Source organism: Opisthorchis viverrini, assembly GCF_000715545.1.
Source record: "Opisthorchis viverrini unplaced genomic scaffold opera_v5_120, whole genome shotgun sequence".
In the NCBI taxonomy this organism is placed as follows: Eukaryota; Metazoa; Platyhelminthes; class Trematoda; order Opisthorchiida; family Opisthorchiidae; genus Opisthorchis; species Opisthorchis viverrini.
In genome coordinates, this window is record NW_008751779.1 from 932,032 (window position 1) to 959,099 (window position 27,068).

General features: G+C 41.2%; 1 protein-coding gene across 1 annotated transcript in view; it reads right to left on the minus strand.

Annotated features, from left to right (window-relative positions):
- Positions 1–2,933: 2,933 nt before the first annotated feature.
- T265_06119 (hypothetical protein) overlaps positions 2,934–27,068 on the minus strand; it is a gene marked incomplete at both ends in the record, with an annotated part of 47,526 nt that continues 23,391 nt past the window's right edge. The window contains 9 exons of the mRNA XM_009171305.1: positions 2,934–3,778; positions 5,706–6,364; positions 7,492–7,639; positions 9,267–9,420; positions 12,837–12,934; positions 14,057–14,186; positions 16,497–17,728; positions 25,356–26,164; positions 26,491–26,837. Of these exons, the coding sequence (XP_009169569.1) occupies positions 3,714–3,778; positions 5,706–6,364; positions 7,492–7,639; positions 9,267–9,420; positions 12,837–12,934; positions 14,057–14,186; positions 16,497–17,728; positions 25,356–26,164; positions 26,491–26,837 (3,642 nt within the window). The remainder of the gene's footprint in view (positions 3,779–5,705; positions 6,365–7,491; positions 7,640–9,266; positions 9,421–12,836; positions 12,935–14,056; positions 14,187–16,496; positions 17,729–25,355; positions 26,165–26,490; positions 26,838–27,068) is intronic.

Genomic DNA, 27,068 nt, shown 5'->3' on the forward strand with positions numbered 1-27,068 from the left:
TGTTTTGCGTACACATGCTGGCAATGCATTTGGAACGATATCAAATAGAATCACCAACATTAGGGCAAAGTACACCCTGTCCTGTCGTTATTGAGGGTGCCAGCACCGTTCATTTCAAGTTTTTAGGAGCATTGTACTCAATAAGGAGATGACACATTGTGTACAAATGATTGCTTACAATGTTTTTACTGATTGGGAATCCACCTTGAATGCAGCTGTCTTGCGAATTTAAAACCAAGGTGAAAATTTGTTACTTGTAATTTGCTCTCACGGTGGCTGAGGGTCCACAACGGATAGCTGGTCGGTTAGTGGACTAGGAGATGAAACCTCCGGTAGTGAAAGACTGACTCTCGGGAAGTTTATTTGGACGGTTCATTGGGAGCAACCTTCTGTTCGGTTGGTTGGTTATCGATGAGGATCTGCCTGCCAGCACCGACAACCCCTACGACTGCTACCCGTAATTATGATAACAAAACTGTTTTACGTTGAGCAGTATTTCTGGTGAATCTGTGAACACGAAACAAGCCCGAAGGGACTCTATGGCCGAGCCATCACGTACAGGCCTGTTTGTCACGGCAGAGATTACTCTGTAGGGCTTTGCAACTACATGTTACTTTTTAATTAAGTAAGCCTCCAGAAGACAAGCATTCTCAGATCACTAACTAAGCATTTGAAGACCCCAGGTTTCCCTCTGATGACAATGGTCATTTTTATTTTTAGACAAAATCTCCCCTATGTGTTTTCTTACTTACCAGTTAGTTTCTCCCTTGGCTGTAAGCAATGCTATAAATGTATCTATTGCTTGATCAATAATCCTCTCATCAAAAAAGCACGATCTTCAACAGCTGCTGAGACGTGGACTGTTTTTCAAGATTTAACACAGAAGGCAACTGGAGCTAGGTAACCAAGAGTCCCTAGACGGTGAGGTCTCTGTTTGTCACTTTGCCTTTCAAGTTGATACTATTTTCTTCATATACATCCGTGGATAAGCAGGAGCTGTGTTAAAAATCTAGGTATACAGCAATTTTTCGCACTGCTATTTTGAGAGCATAATAACTGATGCTTTTCACCTTCATTGGTCCAGTTTCTTTTCATGTTCTCCAGAGATTCGAAACTGCTCATCCTCAACGATGGAGTTGGGGTTCTGAACTATCCATATCACACTGCTTAGGAGTTCTGTTAGGAATTTACTGTGCGGCACACTACACTTAAAGGAACTTGACAAGAAGTTTCCGTAGTTCTGTTGGTCGCGTTCATCAACAGCAACGCCCGCTGAGATCTTGCTCTGGTCAACTGCATGTCTGAGCAACAAGTGTGTGGTAGACAGCTTTCACGAGGCGGGAGGTTGAAACTATCAGAGTATTTTTTTGCTGTACAAAATAATAGTGAATGCTTTCTTGTTGAGCAGACCCTATAAAACGTGCGTCCGAAAATGGATCATTTTTCAGTAGATATGAAGCCTACCTGGGTAGTATCTAAGTTACTCCAGGATTTGCCAACAATTTCGCTGATTTTGTGCTTAACGGCACCTGGCAGTATCATGTAACCCTTTAGAAGGGCGATACAGAAGCTGCCTTTAAAACGCTTACTTAAGACTGAAAGACAAGTAAATGCAGGTAAACGCTTGCTTTTACTTGTAGGTCATTAGCAGTTGAATGCTTACAACAAAAGGTAAAATCTTGCAATTCATATAACTTGAGGTCTCCTTAAGTCACCTGACTCAAATAATAAAATGGTCCTGTTAAACTCTCTGAGTGTTTCGCTAGAAATATAAGAACGGATCGTTTCAACAAGAAATGTTTTGTCGCAGTCATGAAACTCAGTGCTACAAATAACTGCGGGCATCTTGGTTTGAAGTTTAAGAATTTTAGGACTTGCAACAAGAATGCTTAGATTTCGTATCGATTCAACTCAGGGCTTTCATCAAACGGCCTTACGCGGACGAATGAGACGTCTTAACCCTACGGTTTACGTTTTTTTGGGCCATCGGCAAATCTCCCACCGAATTACGGCATGGTCAGTTAGCATCTACTTTTCAGTTGCATGCATCCTTTGAATACTTGAAAAATAAACCCTACGCTGCAGTTGCTTATTCAAAAACGAATTCAAACTTATCGTGGAATGTGCTTTAAAAAATACTGACGCCATACATATTTGACAACCAGCTGGCATATCATGTTATTCCAGATCAACGAAGACACAGAATCCCCTCACATCCCAGTCAATTTTTAGTCGAACTGTCACCCGGTGCTAACGTCCGTAGGCAAGTTATGTCACATCAGGACTTGTTTGAAAATGCAGCAGGTATGCATAAATCTGAAGCAACGTATTCAGCGGAAGAAGTTAGGCAAAATTACAACAACAACAATCTAGTAGCACCATGTCTTGTGTAGCTGAAATTCACCACTTGGCCGACAATCTTGGGTTGTGAAATCCATGTTTAAATCTTTTATCAAAAGGGTTTTTGCAGCGCGAATGTGAGCGAAAGTAATGCTTTCTGAAAAAAAACCTCAGTTTCATAGGAATTTGGTTTTGAAAGCAAATTAATTCAGCTCATCTCCCGTTTATGATCGTCAGCGTCTACGGACCATCAGCTAGATTTATTTGGGTCTACTGTCAAAACGAAATTCCGTGCAAACAGGGATAGTTGTCGAACTCTGTTTAATATAGGCTATGAGGAGCACCGCACTGAAAGAAATCACTAGGGCTTCAGCAGTTCTGGTGTGAATTTGGCGCCCAAATTTACATTTCTTAAGAGCGGACAGGCAGTGATTTTGGCTGCTCAAAGATCCTTGGTTTCAGGGCACTAAAAATCCAACGTCATGGACGCAAGGAAAAAGCAATAATAAAAGACGTCAATCGTTAAATGTTCTCGTTAATCAAAAAGATGCACTTTATTCAAGAACAAATTCATTAGTATTGCTCTAGGTGAACAGAGATATTGGTCACATGTAAGGAGAAAAATAAACCAACTAGAGACAATAATTGAACCTCATCGTCTTTGCACTTCTGGTTATCAAGTACGCTGTATGTTCTGAACCATACTAACACGAAACAACATAAACACAACCATGATTCGGCCAAATTCATCTCAAACATACAGAGCAGAGACAATCTAATGTTTCGGAACTGCGAAAATCAAGGGTGATGAAAAATAGCGTACGTTTCAACACAAAAAAACGTCACAGGAAAAGCAAACGCGCTGAAGAACAAGAAAAAAACCTCATCTGTGCCACCTTTTCTTTTCTACATGGTGCCGCCCACTACTAATAATTGATGCAACTATACAGGTGGCAATCACAAATGCATTTTCGGGACACGGCCAGAAAAGAAAAAAATACCTTGATCGAATTTGTGTCATGATGTGAATTCGGTTTGCAGATACTTTAGTGATTCGGAATACCGTTACAACGTATGCATACAAAGGTCATCACTGCCAGTGTATCATAAGATTAATGAGAGATCGTGCAGAAATACATCTTCACGGAGCTACATTTTCCAAAAATCCTCTTCCAGCGAAATGATTGATGGTGTTTGTTTGCGTGACTCATCGGATTATTCGAAGGCCTGCTGAAATGTGGAAGCATCGAAATCAAAGGTTACACTGCCACAAGATTCTGCACGTTCTCTGAGCATTGGTTCTATCAGTCAATAAAACCGTATTTGGCTGACCAACATTTTTTCTTTCTTTGTAGACATCCCTTCTTGATCAATTACATAGATGCGAATAGACCAGGAATCAATGGAGACGCTCCCCAGCTATTGGGCGGGTGCATAGCTGAAACGGAAACAGAAATATGAGTTGATCGTTAAAAACAATGTATCATGCTGAAAGTGTATGTGCGATGGACTAGAATGACATCACAAACGATTATGTTGTGATCGTTCTAAATCTGTAAGATACCTAATACGTCGGTGTTTGTCTTAGCATTCCACCGGGTTTGATACATATGTTTTTCATGCAATTTGGCACCAGTGGTGAACATGTAGTCATATTTTGTGTAAGATGAGAAACCACCAACAATCACTGCAAACGACAGTGAAAAATGTGGAATACAAGGTACACTCTGGTTCGCATTTGAGATCTCTACGTTGGTTGTCTGACAGTCACCTACTGGTGGCTGTTCAGATGGCATCTAGGTACCGTATTTAAGCGAGAAATTGATGGGCCTTCTAAAACAGTCAGTTACTTTCGGCTTAGCTTCTTCATATTAACTATAATTCTCCTGGATATTTTTCTTACCGAAGTCATTCAGTAAGTCAGGTTCCTCATTTACATCAACGTCGGTTGCAAAAATAGACAAAATACCGAATTACGGCTAAAAGGCTTAGAAACTGATTGTAAACTTGATTGCTAATTTTGCTTATTCTATCCTGCTTCACATGTTCTGTAGTTGATAACAGTGTGTAAAAAACAACTGATCGTGAATCTCTCGTGTCAGTTTCCTTCGGAATCAAACACAGAATGAACATATTGTCGCAAATAGTATTTGGCTAACTGTGATGTATTTCATTACACCTTTACAATGCATTTCAATTTTTTATCATGGTAACCATATTTACGTTTGAAACAGGAACATTTTACCTCCTACATGTTTTAGCTACTGAAATATGCAGTTGAGACGCAAGACCACTTTTATTTTCATATTATTTTGGTCACCATAATTTGCGCATTCATATGCAAAGTAAATTATTTTGGATTAGATTGATCCGCAAAGTATTCGGAAGCATAGAAATTGTCCGGAGAACATTGTGGTATTTGAAATGTCACAAACACGCCCGTGTTTGACATAGTTCGCTGGCTGCCCATTCTGCCAATGTTAGCTAGAATTAAGTCAGGACAGCAAAAGTAAATAAAACCTATATTCAGAGTAAAATTTGTGACGGCTCCTCAAGTGCTATACTCCGGGCGATGAAAAGCTACCCAAGCCGAGCCTAGTACGCCTGCTCATTAACTTTTCATCAAGTGATTCTGGTCAACACAGTCAGAAGCATAACCGTTATTTCCGCAACAGGTTGAGCAATACAGAACATTCACTCGAGTTGATACGATTAGTGTACCGGTATGCACCAAGCAGAAAATGTGTTCAACTGTGAAATAATTTGTGCTGACAAATGTTTTCACATAGCGGCTTACGTTTTCAATGTAACCTGACCGTTCGTGCCCATAATATGCCACAGAACGTCCTTCCTCCCAGTAAACCACAAAGGCTACATAATCACATATGTACCAATTATCACCCCACTTGCAGCATATGGATCGCAAGGATTAGTGTTGGAGGAATTCGATAGGTGGTATGCAGTATTATACAACGCCACGTTTCCGAAACATTTTTCATTTGCCTTTCAACTGGGTTGTTCGAACTCAGTTTAAAACCAACATGAACATTTGTTCAGCCTGTTCACTTTGTGAGAGTTTAGTACGCAGACTTTTCCGAGTTGCAAAACAAAATTTTGGAAGTTATCAGAACCGGTATGTTTTGGGCTGCAGTAAACTCGTCAATTCAATGACCGTTCAGTTTGGTCTGCACTTCAGTCAATTAGCATACTGGTCCGCACATGGCAATTGATGTTGTAATCAGTTTCTGTTTTATAGCCCTACTGTTTTCGCTTGCTCAATACCCACTGACAACTTCGTTCAGTCAACCTAGGCTTATAGCGACTTAAGCGTATCAATCATACCGCCGGTAAAATGAATGACTCACCGTGACTTAAAACATTGTTATGCGGTGTTCCTGAGATATTGATCGATGCAGCTGGGAAAGGAACGTCGTCTACCGTTCGTAAAATTGGAATTAAACTTGCGGGTGTGGGAAACATTCCGGAGTTATTTTGATGGCTTTGGATAACCCCGGGTGTATTTGTAATCGCTGGAACGTTGCGTGGTCCACCGCGCGTTTGGGAAAACAGCCCAGGTAGTGGTGGAGCCGGGTAAGAAAGAAGGCCAGTTTGGGTGACGGGGGAATTATCCGGTCCAAGCGCCACTTGAAAGTTTAGCGGGTTCAGCTGATTATGCATGAACATTGTCTGATTTATGAATGCGTTGGATGCCAGGGCAGCCTGAATGGCCATGGTGATTGAGTTAGGATTCGGCAGTCTTGCAGACAAGCTGGCAGAATTTGTTTGGTTCGGAGTGGATAGAAGCCCCATGCCCATAGCTCCATGAACCGATCGATTTGCGTTGGTAACCGGGCCTATTAATGGAGGAACGGATTCCCCTGGTAAGAGGCAACTTGCATTTCTCTGATTCATTGGATTCGATTGTTGTCGGTGGTGAGATTCTTGAGAATGTTCGCTCCGACTTTCTTGACCATACGCAGAACTTCCATCGTTGACAGGCTTCTGAGGGCGTGCTTTTGTTAAGCTGTTTTGAACGGCAAAAACAGTGCACATGTTGTACTGGTCATACTTTTCATATGCCAGAGGATGTATAACAAAAGTTTTCAGGGTACCTTAGACATTTTCTGTTAAGTTGTGTGTTCTTCATGCTGTTTATCAAGGAAATCACCGAGAACAAACCTTTGACCTTGCTGCGATTTGATCAAATCTAAGTTCTTAGTTTTGTAATAAAACATACGGCACTTTCTCAAATTGATTTGTTTTACTGACATCACAATATTCACGCTACGAAAACCGTTTAACCATAACGTTCTGGATCATTCTAAGGTTTTTTGGAACGGTTACACTGTGGTGAAAGCAAACAGTGTGCTGGCCTATAGTTTACTTGTTTTAATCCATATACAAAAATGAAAAACGTCTGAAAACAAAGCCTGACAAATTTGTGGTATGCAGATTGAACAGTTAACTAACCAAGCAAAACAAAGCCACACAAGTGAATGAATATAGTTGAGGTGTCATAATTAGTGGAGTGAAAGTAGACTGTTTTTAGCAAGCGTGCCGTTAGATCTCGAGTTACTGGGTGGGAATTGATCCTTATTCATAGGAGAGCCTGTTTTTCATTATCCACCCGTTTTCTAAATGGATCAACAGCTAGTAGCTTCAGAGGTTTCGTAAGTTATTCAACGCCAAAATAGGACAAGAAATTTCAAGCATGATTCTTTGAAATCCAACAAAAATCATGCCTTAGAAATCGATTACATAATGAGGACTATATTAGTGACCATACTTGGAACATAATCGCACTGGATTTTAAAACGCCTTAACAAGGTACTCAAAACATTACAAAAAACTTACACTGTTTACTTGTTTTCCTTTCGAGGATAAAAGCCTGCACTCACACCACTTCAGTTTGGACTACATGCCCCAATGTCCCACGTCACATTCGTCTTTCAGACATGATTAAAAACAGTCAGTGGGTGTTTTAGTCGTGTAAGGCAAATTAAAATTGATTCACTTGTGAAGAACATCCATTGAAAGTGAGGCCAAATAACCCTATTTCTCTTAACAGCAGATACATAAAAAAGGGGATATGCAGCACAGTAAAAGGTCAGATCGCAGACGAATGACGTAGGCGCGACATTAAGGACTTACTTAGCTTGTTCCTCTTGTGGTTTTTGTCGATCAGCCAGTTTTACTTCCAAGGGCCCTTTACCACCGTCCAGGGTCACTTGGGCCTGGCGAATTCCTTCAATGGCCTTTTGTGCGTCTTCCGCTCTGACAAACCGAACAAAACCCGCTCCTGAAAGCAAACAAACGGTCAAATAAAATCTGTACCAGAATACTCACAAAAGCCTTAAAATAGGCTACACATCCAAGATTCCCTAAACTGTAATAATTTATTTACTTCTACCGAACCTTCTTTCGGCTTCATCTTGAACAGCGTTTACCGGAATAAAATTGTTGCCTCAAAAGTAACATTAGCTCCTACAGGTTGTTTGGCATCCGGTTTGCGATAAGTTACGATACGCTTGTGAAATCTTCCGAATGAGGACAACCGAAGAACTGACCGCGTTCACTTGACCTCATCACTTACTGTTTTTGAGGAAACTCGAGAAATGGTGCAATATAGATTATCACATAACATGTCTTAAGTGGACAAGAAGACACCAATACTTGATTGGAAATTATTGAACCTGAAATCTTTACTGCACATTTCTGGACTGTAAGATGAACCGAAGCGCGTCACGATTCCACTCCGCGTTGCGATAACCCCTAACAAGAAAGCGATTATCTTAGTTATGCTCCGGTTGGAGAATTCTTTCAGCTATCGCTAATAAGTCAGTGTTGATATCCGAGAGATGTTAGTTTAGCGCCTGAAATTCACAATCTCTCAGTACCTAGTGTCTGTAGGTGGAAATAGCTAAACAATGTGCTGGCTTAACCGACTAAGCAGTGCACATACATCCGAAAACCAGAAATTTTTTGTTGGATAACGGTAGTGCGAATTGTTTTCCGAGCCAAGTCCACGCAAGCTCGAATTCTTCTGAGCACGAAACGATTCCAGTACTGCTGCTGATGGAATCGGACTCTAGCAAAATAGTTTAATTAAAATATAGAAATTTGTACTCCTTGCCATAAGGGTGTTGAATAATACGCTGTGAGAAGATTTATGCTCTTTTGTAAATATCGCTGCAGTGAACATTATTAAACCGCACTAACAGAATGAACAACTAACTACGTAAAGGATTTAGAGCAATATGTCCTTGGTGAATAGCTATTAGAGGCCTTAGGAAAAAGTAGCACTCCAATAAACGTTTTTGTGTTTGTCAATCCTAGTTGGTTAGATTATGCTTTCATGTGCACTAAAGAAATACTAAATCGGCAAATTCCAGTTTCATTTTCCAGCTGCCATAAACATGACCACCTGAGCCATATGTTACCTATGGGGAATTGTGGCATTTAGAAAGCAGAACTCCCTGAAAAAATATATTTTATCAACGTTCATCGTTACAAGCTACCACCCCGTCGGATGAAGTTCAATTTTTAACCTACCGTAGAGCGATTGTTTTTACTTCAACAGTAAATGTCAGATATTTTCACTTATTTCATTTGGATTGTACATCTGATAAATGTCCCAGTTATAGCCAGAATGGCTGAAAAATATGGGGGCAGGTCTGACCTAAAAGCGTGCGGATCCAGATAATTGTCACTGACATGCGGGTCCGACAGACGGACTAAAAAGTTAAGGTCAACACCCGATTCTTTTGCCGTCTATTTTGATTTTTTTCTTGTCTTGTCCAACTGCATGATAAACCCTCTTTGAACATACTTGTAAGAAAAGTATTCAGTGGTTATATGAAATAACGCCACAATAAATCCAGGGGGCAATCTGTGGCAATCTCAAATATATTTGGAATTCCGCTTACCTGTGCAAAAGTTATTCGAACGTTTTGTCATCACAATCGCAGTGGCTATCGGTCCATATTGTTGAAAAATCTTCTTTAGATCTTCCACATTGCTGGCTGTCCAGGTTTCTGGGATGTTTGTTATGTAGACATTTTGTGGATCCTTTTCCGATTCCTTGAAGACGGTGGAAGAATTGCACTTGTACTTCGTCAACAAATAGTTGAAAATACATATAAAAGTGCTTTTTGACTACGATTTATCCATCCGAATGCGTGGAATAGGTGAGGCATGTTTTGGTTTCTCCAATAGGTCATCTTTCTTTAGCCTACTTAGAGTGCCACAAAAGTACTCACTACACTAAGATTTCTATTGGATCTCAAGTAGATTTTTAATTGAAGTGACCATAGAACTATCCGCTAATTTTTTTCAATTTTTAAGAAAAACCTGAAATGAGAGTTGGGCGCGTATTAATCTCAACTTAATAGGTACACAAAATTGTTGCTATTACCCAGCTTTGACTTCTATCTATTTCATTCCAAATTCTGCTGACCAGTCTTCAATATGACTGGTAACTTTTGTGAACATAAGTAAATTTCTAATTTTGTATATGGTGACAATGACCTACAGTTGGATAAAACAAAAATTACAGTTGGATAACAACAGTCTAGACTATGAACTTTATTATATGTGAACGCATTTTCGTATGAAATGCAAACATTCAGTTGTGGTGATATGTCTTCTTGTAGCTCATTTCATACGACATACGATGGGAAGCCCACATATCCGTATATGATTTTCCGGAATTCAGGCTCATTACATTCACTTCTGGTTTCTCTGTACCGAAAACTTTCCATGCATATTTAGCCCATTTTTTCCTTCGAAAATAGGAATGCTACGCAATAAAGGTAGATAAGCCAATTATTGTTGATAAACGGAGTGGTGGGATCCACAAATGTGATCGAACTCCGAATCATGGAAGATCATTTGTTGGTTGAACCCAGCAGCAACCGGACGAGTACAACCGTGGTTGCTGTTGCAAGGATGTGTTCTTGGCTGAAGTTGTTTTATGAATCAAGGAGCTCCATATTTCGTTCCGTTTTATATTTGTCCGATAAAGCTTGGACAGCTGGAGGAAATCATAATCCAGCTCAGCAACATCAAAATTCCCAAATCTCAGTGAATAGCATTAAGTATCGATTTTTTATAAACGGGCGTCGTGAATCCGTCGACGGTATGATTCCACATATGACGTTCGTCCCTCTGTCGTCTCCTCCATGTGAGCAATCAAGCCTCCGGCCCACGACTACGCAACTCTTTCTTTGTCCAAGTTGTGTGCTCAATCATCTACGGTATTGTATAACCAGAGCCTCACTTACATGCATACTCACATCTACAACAAGGCGAATCAATAGGCTATTAAGAGGTAGCTACTTGACGGGACCAGCCCGACCCGCTGAGTCTGGAATATCAAAGCTGACTAAAGTATTGTTAGCTTAAGAAGTCAAGAATTTAGCGACACCCATAATGACAAAATCAGTCAGATATTAACATCAACCATCACATGCGAACTTAGTGAGCACACGATATCTTCGACTCTAGCACCTATTTCAATCAATAAATTTTGGAATGCATGCGACAAATTAGTAATAAGTTGTGAAATATCCCAAATCACTTTCCATTTTCAACAAAAGGTGCACTTTTCAAATATTTCACATAAAATTCCGCAACTTTTGTCGAGTAGGTTTTACCTTGTTTGCTTAGTATCACAGAATAAAAGATAAATGTTGCCAGCTGGAAAATTATGAGAGGTTTGCATATCCGTCAACAAACAATTTTTATTTGAAAACTACGTCGAAACCCCAGGCTGCTCACGGAAAGAAGTTGGCTTTTTTTGGACAAACATCGAGTCATGTGAAGTACTGTTGAACCGATCTCTCACATTTCCAGTCTATTTTTATCTCACCAAACAATTGGTCTCTATCTTGATTACAGTTTTGCAACCTAAACATGATGTCCAGGAGAAAAAATTGAAGCAAGACAGCAGGACTTGCAATGTTAAATCACAGGTGGAAGTTTCTCAGTGTATATTTTTAGAAATGACATTATGGAAATATCAACCACTTGGTACCTACTACAGGTTCAATCATTCAGTGGCATTCCACAGGTTTGTTTTCGTGGCATACTCTGTCACTTGTTAAGTGTTCAACGTTCGCTCTTGAACTGTGCAAACTAAATAGTGCAACGATCCGTTTGTATCCCGGGCGCTTTATGGTGGCAAGTAGGGAGGTTTCCCGTTCACAGAACTCTCTTTTGTTTGTTCATAGCCCATCCATCCAGCGAAAAGAATATTAAAACTGGTGCAGATTCACAACCCGATTCCGAGTTGTAAATATTTTGCTTTGATTTCGAGCATCTCTTGAACATTAGAGTTGATGTTGACAAATATTCAAGGGTCAAACAAATAGATGGAACCAGGTTCCTGCTTAGAATTTTTTTGGCGAAGGCAGAGAAGACAGGTATCGTGGAACGCTTGCGTTGTGTCACACCTCAAAATAACTTGTGACATAAAATCAAAGCTGAATTTTTGCCTGGCCGCAGATTTTGAACGACTGAATTTCATAGTCTATTTAAACCACACAAACAATTCGGTTCACCTATCTTCTGTTGGTGGATTATGATACAAAAGTGGAAGTTTCTAGGTCACAAATCTCTCTGGCTTCCTATTTATCATTTTGCTCTTTGTTTGACTGTGTTTGAAGTTCAGGCCGTTAGTCCACTTTTGTGTAGTTGTTGATAGTAAGTTCTTGTAAAATCAGACGGGCTTTGCACCGGTGTCCAAAGGCAAAGAATTAGAAACGCTTCGGGAAAAATACTTGAAATTTTAATGCAGATTTCATGCTGTAGGTAAAGCCAGGCTATGCTGAAAGGTCAAAGAACACTCTGTCTCATTCTTATCGGGAATCATGAAACTCTAGTAAAGATCTTTGAATCCACGACCTCCCAGCTAGTAGTCCACACACAAGCGGCTGCTAAGCATTGTGATCAAACCAAACTTAGAGGCGATAAAGTGCCCCCTCATTCTTCAATCACGGAATTTATGCCGTGTCAGCGTTTTGACTGCCTCCTTGAGTGATGACATTAACTGAGATCTAACTCATCGGGCGAATTTTATTTCCCTTTCAAACTACTAAGATACTCCCAGGAGTCTTGTGAGATGCACGCAGTTGATGATTTCCAACAAGGAGTAAACAGCTTTGCAGTGGTTCTCGGCTCTTAACATAGATTGATTTCACTCATAGGACAAAATCTTCAACAAAAGTTTCGAAAGCTCATCCCATTAATACAATCGCTTAAAAATACTGTGCGTGCAGAATCTGAATATTTTTTCGCTTGCATGGTGTACATTTAAAACGTGCTCTTGATATATAACCTGTATAATAAAACCAAATATTTGAGCCGGCAGGCAGAATCAGAAAGTAAATTTTATGAAAATGAAAACCGCGATAGTTTAAGCGAACTTTTCTCCTTTTTTCGTACATAACATGAAGGGTACAAATACGGACACAAAACGTTATATGCGGAAAACTTACATATGCGAAATTCACATACAATTCTCGGTTGGTTGATTTGATATGGAGTAGGGCGCTTCTCGCAGCGGCGTTGCTTATGAAATCGATGAAGCCGTACACTGGAGGATGCCAGAATTCAAGAAAGAGCTTTGAACAATATGTGCTTTGAACTACTCTAATAGGTGGACCTTTATTTATTGCTCAGTGTTCAGCAGAGAGAACCACTACACTAATTAGCTCCGAACATAAACTTCAAATCACTTTTCAATGCAATGACGAAGCGTTGAATACAATAAAAAAACGTGCAGCTGCATTCAAATTCCTTGTTAGGAAAATTTTTACCATCTGTCCTAAACGGGTGTTGTCTGTGCAGAACGTACTAACTTTAAGTACCTTACTTATAGTCAGAGAAGAACATCCATCTTGTCCGTCTACTGATTAAATTCACCAGTACACTGGGCCAGCAAGCTCTGTTTGGATAAAAAGACTGAGCTCTAGACTTCCTGTAATGCTTTACCAACCGCACTGATTGGTAGCAGTCGTAAAATTAATTCACTTATCATATTTGCAGTCTGAACTCCTGGCTACAAACGACTAGCAGTGAAACACATGCAAACTCCAGTAGAAGTTAATGCTACCGTTCGGCGATACGCATGATTTGTCCCATCACCAGCTAATTGACCAGGCTGGGCATGATCGCACACACACGAAAGTCTACAAAATTGACTCGAGTGTTTACATACGCTGAATCCAAATAAAAACACGTAATCGAATAGACAAACACTGCATTAACTTAAACCTATTTCAGGAAGAAGATGGAATGAGCTTGCGACTAGTATCACAAATGCAGTCTATTGATTGTCCTTCAGAGTAAGGTATCTATTGACGAGAAGGCTGTGGATATGACATCCCATGCTTCGCCAAATAGAGTTAAGCAAAACAGAAAACAGGGGATGATTGGCAACCTTTCGCGTGCTAAATAATATCAATGATGACATAAGCAGCTGGTCGAAAGTGGTAGACTCCATTTCTTAATGCAGACAACAAACTGGTTCTGAAGGTTTGAAGGGCAAAAGCATCCTGAAATCCTTTATCAAGCTCTGTGCATTGACATCAAGCACTCCCATTTAAATGCGCGGCACTTTTGGAAGGAAGTTTCAATAGTCACTCTGAGTTTCGGATGTAGTACCACTGAATACAAAGTTGAAGGCCACAAGTAATTCATTCTTACGATCGCTTACTTTCTCCTTCTGTTCCTGCGATAAGCTTTACGGACCGAATGAGTTCCTTATCTGGAGCCAGAGTATGCAGTTGTTCTTCAGTGAATGTGGGTGCCAACCCCCTGATATAGAGGTTTGTTTTGGACGAGTGCTGAAATCAAAGCAAAATACGTATCGATCGGCAACAACTGACAGTGAATGATTTACATTTTAGCCAATCATATCAATTTGTCTAGACGCGTTTATAAGACTTGCAAAATGCTCATTTCATCCGCAAGACATTTAACAACTTTCACGTTACCAATCTTTGTGATATTCGGAAAGTATTTTTTGGGTTGCGCACAGAATGTGTTATACAAGGACTTGAATTTTCCGAATAAAACAATCTGACAGGCCCTCTTTCGTTGAGTCGGCGTCTGTTCATAAACGTTTTGGAAGCAGAGCATGTTCAGCGGATATTAAACATTGGAAATGGCCAAAGAATTTCCTTTGAATTGTCACAACGGACCACTCAAACCTCTCTTTCCACTAAATTCTCAACTTTCGATGAATGTGCATAAGTTTTAGTATTAAACAATATACATTTCGGTTTGGAACAATAGGTCTGTTTTGTTTGGCCTATTAGTGGGGGATAGAAAGTGTAATAAGTACTGTGAAAAAAAACCTGCTCGTAAGACTTCTTTCGAAAAACGGACAGCTAGTCACTTTTTTGTTCTCCCTCTGACTTACTCTTTTAGTTAATCCCGTAAGAACAATTGATTAAAGCCTTCCTCTCGAATTAGCAGAACTGCTTACGCGGACTTTAACTGCATTTTGATGTCTTTTAGGAAGCAAACCATCAATTACAATTTGCTTCCACTGTACTAAGCTTTGTGTCGACAGCTGTTGGTAGCTTTTTAAAACCAACTTCTTTTCAACTTGAAGATCTGGTCTAAAGTGGCTAGTCACGTGGTCTTCATACTTTCATTTTTATGCAAGAACGACGGGACTACCGAGTAAGCTTTCAATCAGATGTCTGCCAAGAACTGTAGATCACCACGTTGAATGTGAGCAGTTGGCTAACTGCCCCGCTAGTTGACGGTTGCAAAGGATCTACAGAAACATTTCTCCAGCTCAGCTATTCAGAATGTTTGGTCAAATACACTAACGAGACATTAGAAACTCCTGAATATACCTGCTGTTAATCTCCGTTGGGGCGGCCAGTGAATCTTACGCACAATTTAAACGATAAATGGGCCTAAATGTGACCCGAATGAATGAAATGCATGGCTTATGTTCTAAAAACATGATGGATTCTGTGTATTAAATGCATTATCTATTCAGTTACTTTGTGAAAACGTGTAAAAAACCCTATCTAACTGTCATGAGAAATATCCATATACCCAAAGACTTGTTCAGCGCACAAACTACTCGTCGCTAGATACAGGTCAGTCGATATTGGAGAAAAAACGTAGCAGTCTTCGTACCTTTCTTTTGGTGTACGCTGTGAACGAGTATGAGGGAACTGACGTAACGTCAGAAAACTACGCTCACGAGATTTGACTTCTTGCAACAGTTCTCAAAACGCCCTGGTTTATCGACACCCTGAAGCTAACTAAGTGCACTGACAATTTAAATGAGGAAAAAACAAAGTTGCTGTCAGTATCAACAGCCGTATAAGTGTAGGAAATTCTGTTATATCAAGAATTGAATGGACTAGAATGGACTCGCATCCAGTGGTCCATCGTTTGGGAAGTTTGCCGGGGCCTGCTCAATGTTCTACATCGATCATCTATCTACTTCAAGCATGATAAATTTTGTGATCTTGATGGAAAGTATGCAGAGGAATTTTAAGCCCAGGTAGAACAGTAAACAGCGTGCCGAGTCGACCTGTACTTTGGGGAACCTTTCCCAACAATTATTTAGATTCCGCATGGCTATCAAGTAGACCTTGAATTATTCCACTTCCACTCGGGCCGTTCACTGTTCCCTGTGTGCTTAATACCTCATGCAGCACACCATGGTTCATTGCTTGTGGATTATTCTCCTAATGCGAGTCGCTGGCGCTCAGGAATGCTACGTTTGCCTATATTTTCTATAATTTTTCATCGTTTTTTTCACGAGCATCCGATTTCAAATACTCAGTCAGTCTGACTGAATGCAGAATGTCTAAACAAATTATTCCATGTTTGCGGTCGTAAAAGTGGGTGATATGCCGTACTTCTTAGACGGTAGCTGTTTAAACTAATGCAAATGGCGTATCTATCCTTGGCAGCTGGTTTCCGATTGCAAGGCAATATCAGTAATCTAGGTTAACTATGCGCCGGGATTATATAGAGAAGACTGTCTGGAGCACACTGGAACTTGTTTTTCACTTAGGTATTCATTCGGTTAAAATGAAGATCAGGAAAATGGGATAGGTTTGAGGCTGCCTCCTTGTTTCTGAATATTCGGCGCCTCAGAAGTAGCTAACGAAACATACCTTTTTTGCTCGATTTGTAGTCGACGTACTATGGTAGCTAATACGCCCACTCTCCTCCCCAGAATTTCTTAGTTTTGTATCGCCTTGAGTGGGGATGTTTGATCCAGCATATGGGGCAGATGTAGCATGACCAAGTAGACCCTCACTATCTGCATAACCTTTTGAAAGTCGTCCGGTCTCATTTATTGTATAATGTCCTTTGTGCGTGATTTCTGGACGATCTGCAACCGTTTCAGTGTTAGGTTTTCTGCTCACTTCCAAAACGTTATGAAGATGCGAGCTAAATGGTCCATTCACGGACGATGGATTCGTCGCCCCAGCTGTGTTTGTCCCGTAAGGGGGTGTGAAAAACAACGGAACAGTGGCTGTGTTTAAAAGCAGTGGTCTATATGCGGAGTTTTGTCCAGTGTTGGTTGAGTACATAACCGGATTGGACGTTGGTCCTTCAATCGGCAACGCTATTGTCGGCCAAGAACTTGGTATGTTAGCAAAATTTTGTTGCACAGCACCAGAATCAGCCATCCTATCAAATAATACGTTTGAATGCTCTCCAGTGACCTTTTCTTTTGAATCGTTCATCAAGTACCGGTCATCGCCACTGGTTGATGGCATGAAGCCTGATGAACTACTGAAGGAAGAATCAATATTGTGCATGCTGTTGCTGTTGTTGGCAGGCAAGGGGGCGGTTGGATAAAACAGTGCGTTAGATGGCATGGCAAACAGCTGGCCGTCCGTATTATAGAAGTATACAAACTGAGTAGATAAAACACATGGATCTACTGGATTACCATATCCAACTAAATGAGTGTCTGTTTGAGTCGGGATAAGATTATTGGCGTTGTAGTTCCATTGTATTCCAGGCAAATTCGCAAAGCAGTTTACACTTCGAACGGCAGCGGAGCTCGTCACATCACCTGACGCAGGTAGATTGCAGTTATGATCGTTTACCTTGCCAGTTAGCTCACCAATCAACCCATCATTTCTTTCAGGGTGAATCGCTTGCGTGTCGAAAAGAGTCCTGGTTGATGCAACCTTTTGGCTTGCTTCCTCAAGGCTAAGGTCAGCCGAAAGTTGCTGTCCTGTTGTATCCAGTGCATCCTTCTGGTGATTCCCAGTGTTCACAGGAACGGGTTGGCTGCTAGCATCCTGTCCTTTTGTAAACAACTGGATGAGTGGTGTAAGTGCACGATAAGCTCCAACTTTAACTGTTGACCCACGACCGTGAGCGTCTTCTAATCGAGAAAAAAAAGAGTAAATGGAGTTGAACCGCGATACAGTTGGAGCGATACAGAATCAACTGACTGTAATGTGGCGAATAGAAATTAATTACCTAAGCGTTGTAGGCAACAAATACAAAAACCATCTAAGTATTACAGATCTAAATTCCTCAAAATTTCAATCTTCCGTGATCTGAATGTTACTATTATTATCCGTTGTATTGCACTATGGGGTTTTTAACACATCTCATAGAAGTATCAACCCTTCTCTGTTATATTTCAGCCAGAGGTTGTATTAGAGTATAACGGCCTAGCTCTAGCGGCTATTGAAATGCATTTGAAATGCACAGCGAAGGATACTTGATGATAATTTTTCTCGCCTACTTACCATTCACTAAATGATTTTAAATGGAAGTTAGTTGAGGCCACCTTAGCTTTTCTACCTGAGGCGAAATTGTCCCATCAAAACGCAAAGCGGTGATTCTATTATTTTGGGACTCTTAGTTCCATTTAGAAAACATTCACGTATAGAGAACTTGGTGGTATTACAGTAAAAGGGTAATGTATTCATAAAACTACTTTGTGGTGTGTTTGTGATTATATTGATACATAACCCGTCCCTTCAAGAATCCCTGAAACTGACGCGAACACTTGACAGATCGACGAAAATAAGCAGTTTCCATTTGGATAACGTAAAGACATTTGGGATTTACACTTGTACGATGGAATACCCATAGAATTCCAACTCATACCGCATGAGGTTTATTGTGTAGACGCATAAACATTAGTAATAGTGAGGGAAACCGCTTCACACTGGTCCACTCTCTTGTTCCGCAACCTACGTCAAGCCTTTTTAATCTAATCTATGACCACAATCATCTGGGTTCTCAAAATCTTATAAAAACGGTTGTAGCAAAGTGTCGTTCACTTCGCTATCTACATTCCGTCGGCCAGAAATCGCAAGCAAAGTGAATGGTGTGTAAGGACGAGAAAGAAGATCTATACCGATACTCCTCCACAGTCTCTTCTCATATTGACAGTTTGTCGCTGTGCGTCATATCACTGCACATTATATCTTGTTATCTCATCAGTTCAGTTTTCAGTGTTATTACGCTTCAGTAGATAACCGGTATAGTTGTTTTTGGAATTGTTCTGAGGTCTGTCCTTCTAAATAGAATCAACACGAGACTAATGCTCTATTAAACTTTACTTTCATTGTTTCAATTCATGCGCAGACCCAAGTGGTAGCATATGTGCTCAGAATTTGTCTCCCTAGCTGCCGATAATTCAGTATGAATGTGACCGTTCAGGAGGTGTCACGGAAAAGCACAAAATGTCTGGTTTGAAAGAAACTAAAATGTAGACTCAACCAAACCTATGTTACTAAGTGTTTGTTACAAGCCGTTGTAGCTCAGCCTCTTAGGCGGCTAGGTATTTCTACGTCGTTACCTTGACTAAACAGTCCCATTTGTATGAAGACCAGACCCTCTAAGGTCTTCGTTTATGGACGTTTTGACAGGATTTGTCACGTTTGTTCACATGTTGTTCCACCTAAACAATTCATTCATTACACAAACAAAGGGTGCTCAGTGGTGAGACACTGTTTAAATGTATAAAATGTTAAGCGTGGGAATAAATTATAAAATACAAATTCTGTCATATCTGCAATATCTCCGCTTTTTCAACCACATTTTAGATTATCTGGTCCATGACTGCTTCACTGGTTATTAAAACGAATGAGCACACCTCGTAACTTGTGCTGCCTGTCAAAATGCTACGTTGAAAAACCGGTCAGATTCCAAAAGGGACAAATGGGTACGCTGGGCACTTTGTCAAAGAATGAAACACTACATCCCTTCCCAAGTAGCATTATACCATCCAAGCGCAAAAAGTGTTCGTTTCGACTTTTACTGACAAACCTGATGTGTCCTCATTTGTCCAACGCCCCCGCACACCTACGCGAGTTAAGCCTCCTGTGTACTGTACATCAGTTGTTTATCTGCACCATAGCAGGGAGATGTTTACGCCATAAAACTGACACGAGTGCATCCAAGCATAAGCGCCCTCGTGATAGGCGAGAAATCTCTCACACCCAGATGGTGAAGATGCTTCTTTCTGGTCACGAAGCACCCTAAGGCTTTGTAACGTCGATAAAGTGAAGTGAAGGCTCATCGCGCTACTGAGCACCTGTCCGTTGCCTACCGGATGATTGTTCAAACGGTGGTCGGGGGGTCGCGAGTTTGAGACCTCTTCGATTTTCGTGAAATGCGCACTGTGGATGAGTTCTAATGGGAACGAAACATCTGTACAGTGCTTATCGAATTTTCAGGATAAATAATCTTCAGTAGCAGGAGTTTACTCGAGGGCATTGATTTCAGTCTCTGACAAACTGTGGCGCTTGTTGAGCAGCCTTCTCTACATCTCACGGTCGTCTGGAGAAATAAAGCGAACATTCGCGTGTCCGAAAACCAAATGGGTTTCAAAGTGTCGGCAAGATTAGCCAACACTAATATTGAGCGTCTGACAGCAATTCAAGCGCCACACGACAATACAAACCGCCGTAAGATGTTAAATCTTCCAAATCCGCCCCCCCCCTCCCAAATATGCATTTCCTCACCGAAGACCATTTCGATTCCATCGTCGATTCCAGTAAGGTTGAAATCTATCAGATATGTGTTGTTCATGCAAGTGAAAAAATGCTAGCTTGAAACGATAGTCAGTATGCTTAGCCAAGTTCCCTCTGGGAAAACCAACGATGGCCACCAGTCTTCCGAAATAATATTCCTAGGTTTAGTGCGGGGTTACCCTGACTGACTTAGAATCTTCAATTTGTACTTATATACAATGGCGTCCTGGATATCAAGTACCCGGGTTAGTATTTTGCTTAGGATGGCTGCAGAACGATTGTTCCTGAAATTTAATAGGTTGTTCATAGATGCAGTACAAATCAAACTAACCACAATCGTTAAAAAAGAGGGTTGTCATTCAAATCATGAACCTGAAAGTATCTCAGTTTTAATATCAGGCAAATTTCGATTGGTCTTTGAACATTATTCTTGTTTCGAATCTCTGTGCACATCGTGACTTTATTAAAGTTTATTACGGGTGATAAATACTTGGAACCGATCGAGTAGTCATCTTTTTCGAAAAAGTTCGGTGACGATCGGTAGATTTATTGCTGGGCAGCGTTTCGCTTTTGACACAAAAGCTTCGTCAGGCCAAGCGACTAAGGCGGAAGGAGAACCAATTAACTGCAACGATTGCGCTAAGGGTTATATAGGATAAACTGCCAGGTGATTGGTGAGCATAAAAGAAGAATTAACAACCCCTCAAGGAATGCAGAAGAATACTAACAGCTGTTCAAAGACCCAGCGATGGCGGTACATGCCTTAGACGCAGGACATAGAATAGATCTGAAGAATGTGGAAGTTTTAAAACGAGGACTGCGCTTCATACCACAGCGGCTGACAGCCGAGGCAGTGGAAATTACTAAGCGTCACAGCGTGAATAGAGCCGAGGGTGTGGAGCTAGCGAGCGTATGGAAAGCGGTCTTAGATAAGTCGAGTTGACATGTGACAGTGTGGTTGTCAGTCCATTTAGGATCATTAGAAAAAAAGCCGGGGGGTGGGGATGGAAACCCCAACCGACCAAAGGTCACAGCATCCCTCTTATACAACTATCTTAGCACTAGCTCACCCACACAGGCTGACAGAAGGTTCAAACGGAGTTCAAGAGGAACAATCAAATGAGCCGAACCAGAAGAACTAGACCCTAGGCTGAACCCAAACACATGCAGGTTTCCCCACCGACCCCACACTTGTTTAACCACACTAACACACTAAAATCCCTCGGTTGACACCCAACGAAGATTTGGCTTGACTTAGCTCATTGGTTCTCCTTTGGCCTGACGAAGCTTTTGTATCAAAAGCGAAACGCTGCCCAGGAATAAATCTACCGATTGTCACCAAACTTTTTCGAAAACGATGTATTACTGGTGCATTTGAAATAATGTACTGCAGGTAAATTAGGGGTAGGTGGGATGGCTTTCAACTCATTACTACTGTCTCATCGTGTTTAGTTTGGTTAGTCTAAATCCTTGAAAATGATGGTATGTGAAAACAGTTAAGTGGTCCATCGTCAGGTTTGAAATTCACCAATGACTCAATATTTATATTCGCCATGCCATTCCCAAGGGCGATGGCTAGAAAATTCTCCCACAGATATTTGTATGAATTCTCCACCATAGGGGGCCTTCCACATCTACCATTATAAAGACGTTCGTTGAAGAGTGAATTCGATCCTTGAAGGGGCTTCTGACTCCATTATCCATGGTAAAATACAGATACTCATTGTTGTGTTACACTGGTTGGAATACAACTCACCTCAAGTCAGTTATCTTAGGAAATGATTGGATGAAAGGTAACTAAAGACTAATCTTGCCGAACAATTGCAAAACGTTCTATTTTCACCCTACCAAACAGGCTCGATGAGCCTATTTGCCCCGTACCAAATCGGTGGGATATGTTGGAACCCAACGTGTGATTACCGACTCTCCGATTTAGCCGCTTTGGGTAGTATTGTTTGGTCATGTCTGAAACATGCTGAGCCTAACGACCTGCCTGAATGGCATCACTTGCAAACTTGGAATAACAGTTAACGTGAAAAGACATGAGTTAACGAAATAGCCTCAGATTCCCAATGCAGCAGCAGCTGATTGCAGAACCATTAAAGCCTGGCAGAAATGGAAGTGCAGTCTTGAGCCACAAAGATCTTTCAGTAAGAATATTGTTTATCAAGTTATATTTGAGGATAGACAGCAGAGCGACATGCCTGAGATTGACAACATTCGTTGCCCACGACTTGACTCCATTCTGCAAACTATCAAGGAATGAATTAACGAGCGCGATTTTGTCCTTGTTCACTTTCCCAGTTGCAGCCCAATCTAAGTACCGGATTGTCTCCCGAAAATAACTTCCAAAGTGTGTAAACCAACCAAGTAAAATGACTAACTGATTTTCAGAAGGATGCTGCGACAACGCGCATGTTTTCTGTTTCAGTTTCTTGTGGTAGACGCTTCTTCGAATGAAACCATTGGTTAATATACACTCATTTACAAACTAAGTTGGCTTTTTTCGGGAGACTCACCTGGAACCCAGCTGAATCTCTCGTTTATGATGTTCTCAGGCAACTGAATATGCTGCCCCAGGCCGCCTTATGTTTCAGTCGCTACGATATTTGAAATATCGCGATACATGCATATCCTTGTAATGTACTACTTATGAATAGAAACCTTTGGTTCCTTCGATCAACCCCACGTTCAGAAAGCACTTTTGATCATGTATTTTATGTTCAACAGGTGAACCGGAATTTCCGGGTTGTTAAAAATACATGTTTGTTCTGTGTTTTCACTTTCATCAGTATAACGGGACCTCGCCAGGCATAACCAGATTAAGAGCACCAGGAAAGGAGAATGATCGGCCGGGAAAGTCTTAGAATTTTGTATTCCTGAAAGCCTTAAATTTACGCATAATCCGTTGATCTTGGTTTAATTATGCTTGCCAAATTGGTAAGCCTTCTATAGTCATCAATACCCCCCTGAACTTGAAAGCTTATCAGTTTCGATTAAATCCATTCATGCTTAATTGATTTGATTCACTCGTTTGCTATTGACTAAACGTACAAAAACATCAATTTTGTTCGCCCGAAGAGGCAATTGGTTGGAGTGAACTGCAGCGTCAGTCTGAATCTACCGACTGGCCGGACTTTTTCAATCTTATCTCAGTGCACCAGTGTGCGAAAAAGAACCGGATGCTGGTAATCGGGATGTGCGATTCGATTGGATAAGCTGTGTCAATCATAGTTTTGTTAGCCATCACAATGGATGCATTGACCACCAGAAATTCAGAGTGGTACTGTAGGCAATGAACTAAATTTATTGGCAATAAACCAGTTGCGTACAGATGGCAGGGCATTTTGAGAATTCGGATTAAAAATGATCAGCTTTTCATTTATTGCGGAATGCATGGCTGGACAAAAACGGTGACCCGTTTTTCACCACAGAAAACCAACTTAATGTTGTGCTGAGAATAGGAGGAAGAGATTATGCGGAAATCTGCACTCTACCTATGCTTTCAGAGCACCAATAACGAACTCTGCGGCCCTTTTTCTGAAGCAAGTATACATACAGCATATTGCGTGAAATAATCGGTCGTTCAACTACAAAAACCTGTCATCGATACTAACAGCTTGACTAATATTGCAGAAGTATTCTGTTGTTTTTGTTACTGTATGGGATTTCGAAAACTGGGACCGCTTATCGAAAGTCCACCAAACGGTTCCGCTGAGGAAACAGTTTTCTGTTGAAATGCGCTTGTGAAGTAGTAGTTTGAAGCGTTTTTCCATTCTAATAATAATAATAATATTTCAACCGCAATATTCTGATGCCATGCTACCCGGAGGAAAGACGAGCGCCGAGGTGCTGTCAAGTTGTCCGGCCCTATAGGGAAGTGGTCAAAATGCTGAGGCTGTATTCGATCCACGAATTTTCACCTAGTCAGGTAGCAACTTAGCCACTAAGGCTTCCATACTTCACTCGTGGAGACAGAGCCGTACAGGTGATCTGATGAGCTGCAGTAGGACTTAGTTCAAATTGATTAGATTCCTGGCATCGGTCACAGAGAACACACCAGGTAACGATGGCAGGTGCAGCAATATTCACCATTTCCTAGTACAATAGAGTCATGTGTATGCAATACTGGCACTCACCCACAGAATAATTGCTGACATAAAGATTTCAGGGGAGGAAAGAGAGTGGAAGCAATGCTACAAAAGGTCTACGGAGTCTGCATCCGCGAAATTCACCACAAGCACACCCATGAAAACTGTCAGCAATATATTTGCCAAAGTCGTCTATCAACTGCAAGCAAACTGTTGTCATCCGAAGTCAAATAATATTCACAAACCTTTCAATCTCCTTGATCTAATATACATCGTGTAGTACAATCAGCTGAAGAATACAGCAAGCGGGAGTTTCATCTAAATCCAACTGAGATCCTTTAGGTCACACGCTAACTCTGCACTGCTCGATCTATTTTGGGAGTACATGCAGAACAGTATGCCACCAAAACGGTGATAAGTTCAGATGCGCGGCATAAAACCAAGTCAGCGCAGTTTATGAGTCTTGATGTTTCCAACACTTAAAGTAACCGTGGAATTCATTATGTTTGCTGATTATTCGGCGCAAAATTAATGATGACCTGTTTACTGTCTTGTGTCAAGCATCGCTCATCCCACCGTTTGATTGTGAAAACGGCGATTCTCTGAAATCGAGTTCGAATCTTGTGACTCTTGTTAGTTGAAATGGAGCCAGCATCAGTGTCAGCGTCAATGCATTGTTTCCCTAGCTCCGAACTTATTTCTACTGGAGCTATACTGACGGACTTAAATAAAAGGTTAACTTCTTAGGTAGTGCACGTTTAGTATGGGACAAAACGATGCTGGATTCGCTGGGGTTATACTGATAGTTATGGGCTAGACACAAACTCAAATTAAGAGATGGGATTCAAGTTCACTGCACTCCACAAACAATATAGGACTCGAATTTTGAAAAATTCTGTTGAAAAAGCTATACAATCAAACCTACCGGCGTCATTTCCGGAAGGCGTAAATTGTTGCTCATGTCCACTGTTCGTGTTTGTCCCCAAAACCTGATAATCCGTAAATTTCGGTTGGGCAACGGCTATCATTTGCCGGAAATCAGAGTTTTTTCCCAATGAATTGGCCGCCTCCGAATACTGATTCCAACTCATTCCTGGAACCCACCAGCACATAGGTTGATTGACAAGTAGGTTTCCTGAATCTATCGGTTGCAGGCAGAGGCAGCTTCCATTGGGAAACAAAGGGTTGGGCAGTAGAGCCGGGCTTGTTAGGGACCGGTGACCTCCTTCATGTACAGGTTTCCACGGTTGTCCGAATTCATTTGATAAAACGGTCTTATTGATTGTTTCTGAATTGGTGACCGGGTGGAGGTAACAAGATTTGTTTAGCTTGTGTGACAGTAAGGATCTCATATTTGGGGCTCCACGATAAACTACAGGTGATCCGGGGGCGCGACCGCGACGTCGATTGTACACACTTGTTTTGTAACCGGCATGGGCTGAGGGAACCGGACTGGAAGAAGTTGAGTAAGAAGTCACTATTGCGTCCGTGTTGCGCAAATCCAATGTCAACAGTTCTTTGCTGCTACACTTGACGGGCGGGTGGTCTTCCAAAGAAGGTTTGTTTGGGCTGCTGAGAGACACACTTTGTGCGTCGGAATTAGACGGTTTGCACTTGATGAGGACTGTGAGGGTGGATTGCATCTTAGAGTTTGTGTTCAGACTAGTAACTGACTCTCCTGTAGGGTTTTCCGGGTCCATATTGGTGACCTGGAGATCACAGGCAGATGAGTGACTAAAACAGAAAACAACGCTCTCTGTGAAAACGCGAATGATCAAAAGTATCTTAACAGTATCCGCAAAGCAATAATACACACAACCGCAACAACTATCCGGTACACACTTTGGTCTTGTTTCGCATACACAAGAGATTGAAAAGAGCCATGATTGAAGTTCCTGCTTCAATTCCATTTTAGACAAAAACGATAGCTTCACCGGAAGCCCTAAGTGACAATATTTCCCTCCTACTTTCAGACGTAAAACGCAACTCCACCTACTAGCACTAACATGCTATATCTGTACTTCCGTTAACCAAGACCTCAAGTCATGTCAAGAACTCACCGTTTCAGGTGTTGCGTTTCTGTGGTTCCAGCTAAAAATAACTTGTCCTGGTTAGTTTCGGTGGTATCAGATTGGCTTGCGAAGGTTGACTGATGGTATCCTTCCACACCCTCACCTGCGCCTCTCACTCCCATTTCATTGAGACGTTCCGATTGGGAATCGATTTTCTCTGGATCGCTGTTTTTCACGTGATTACGGGCATAAAAAATAGACTCGGGCTGAGGTGCTTTGTGTGTCTCAAGATCCGTCGTGGATGAAACCTCTTGGAAATTTGTGAAAGGATCTCGAGGGTGGGTGCAGTTACCCGGGACTGAACTGATTTTGTCTTCTGTCGAAGCTTGTGTTTTCTATACAGAAGTATGGAAATAGTTGAATAAAAGTGTTGACAGATGTAACCATTAAAATGAATTGACGAGGAAGCTAGACCATCCTCTGTGAACCCTATGTAATACAGAAACTGCAGGCGAATTTGTCGTTTCTCAAGGGTATGGAGCAATGCATATCACTATTACTTTCCCGGACAAATCAATTGTCTCGCGTCTTAAACAATAGCGTGAGTGGAACAGATAACATATTTT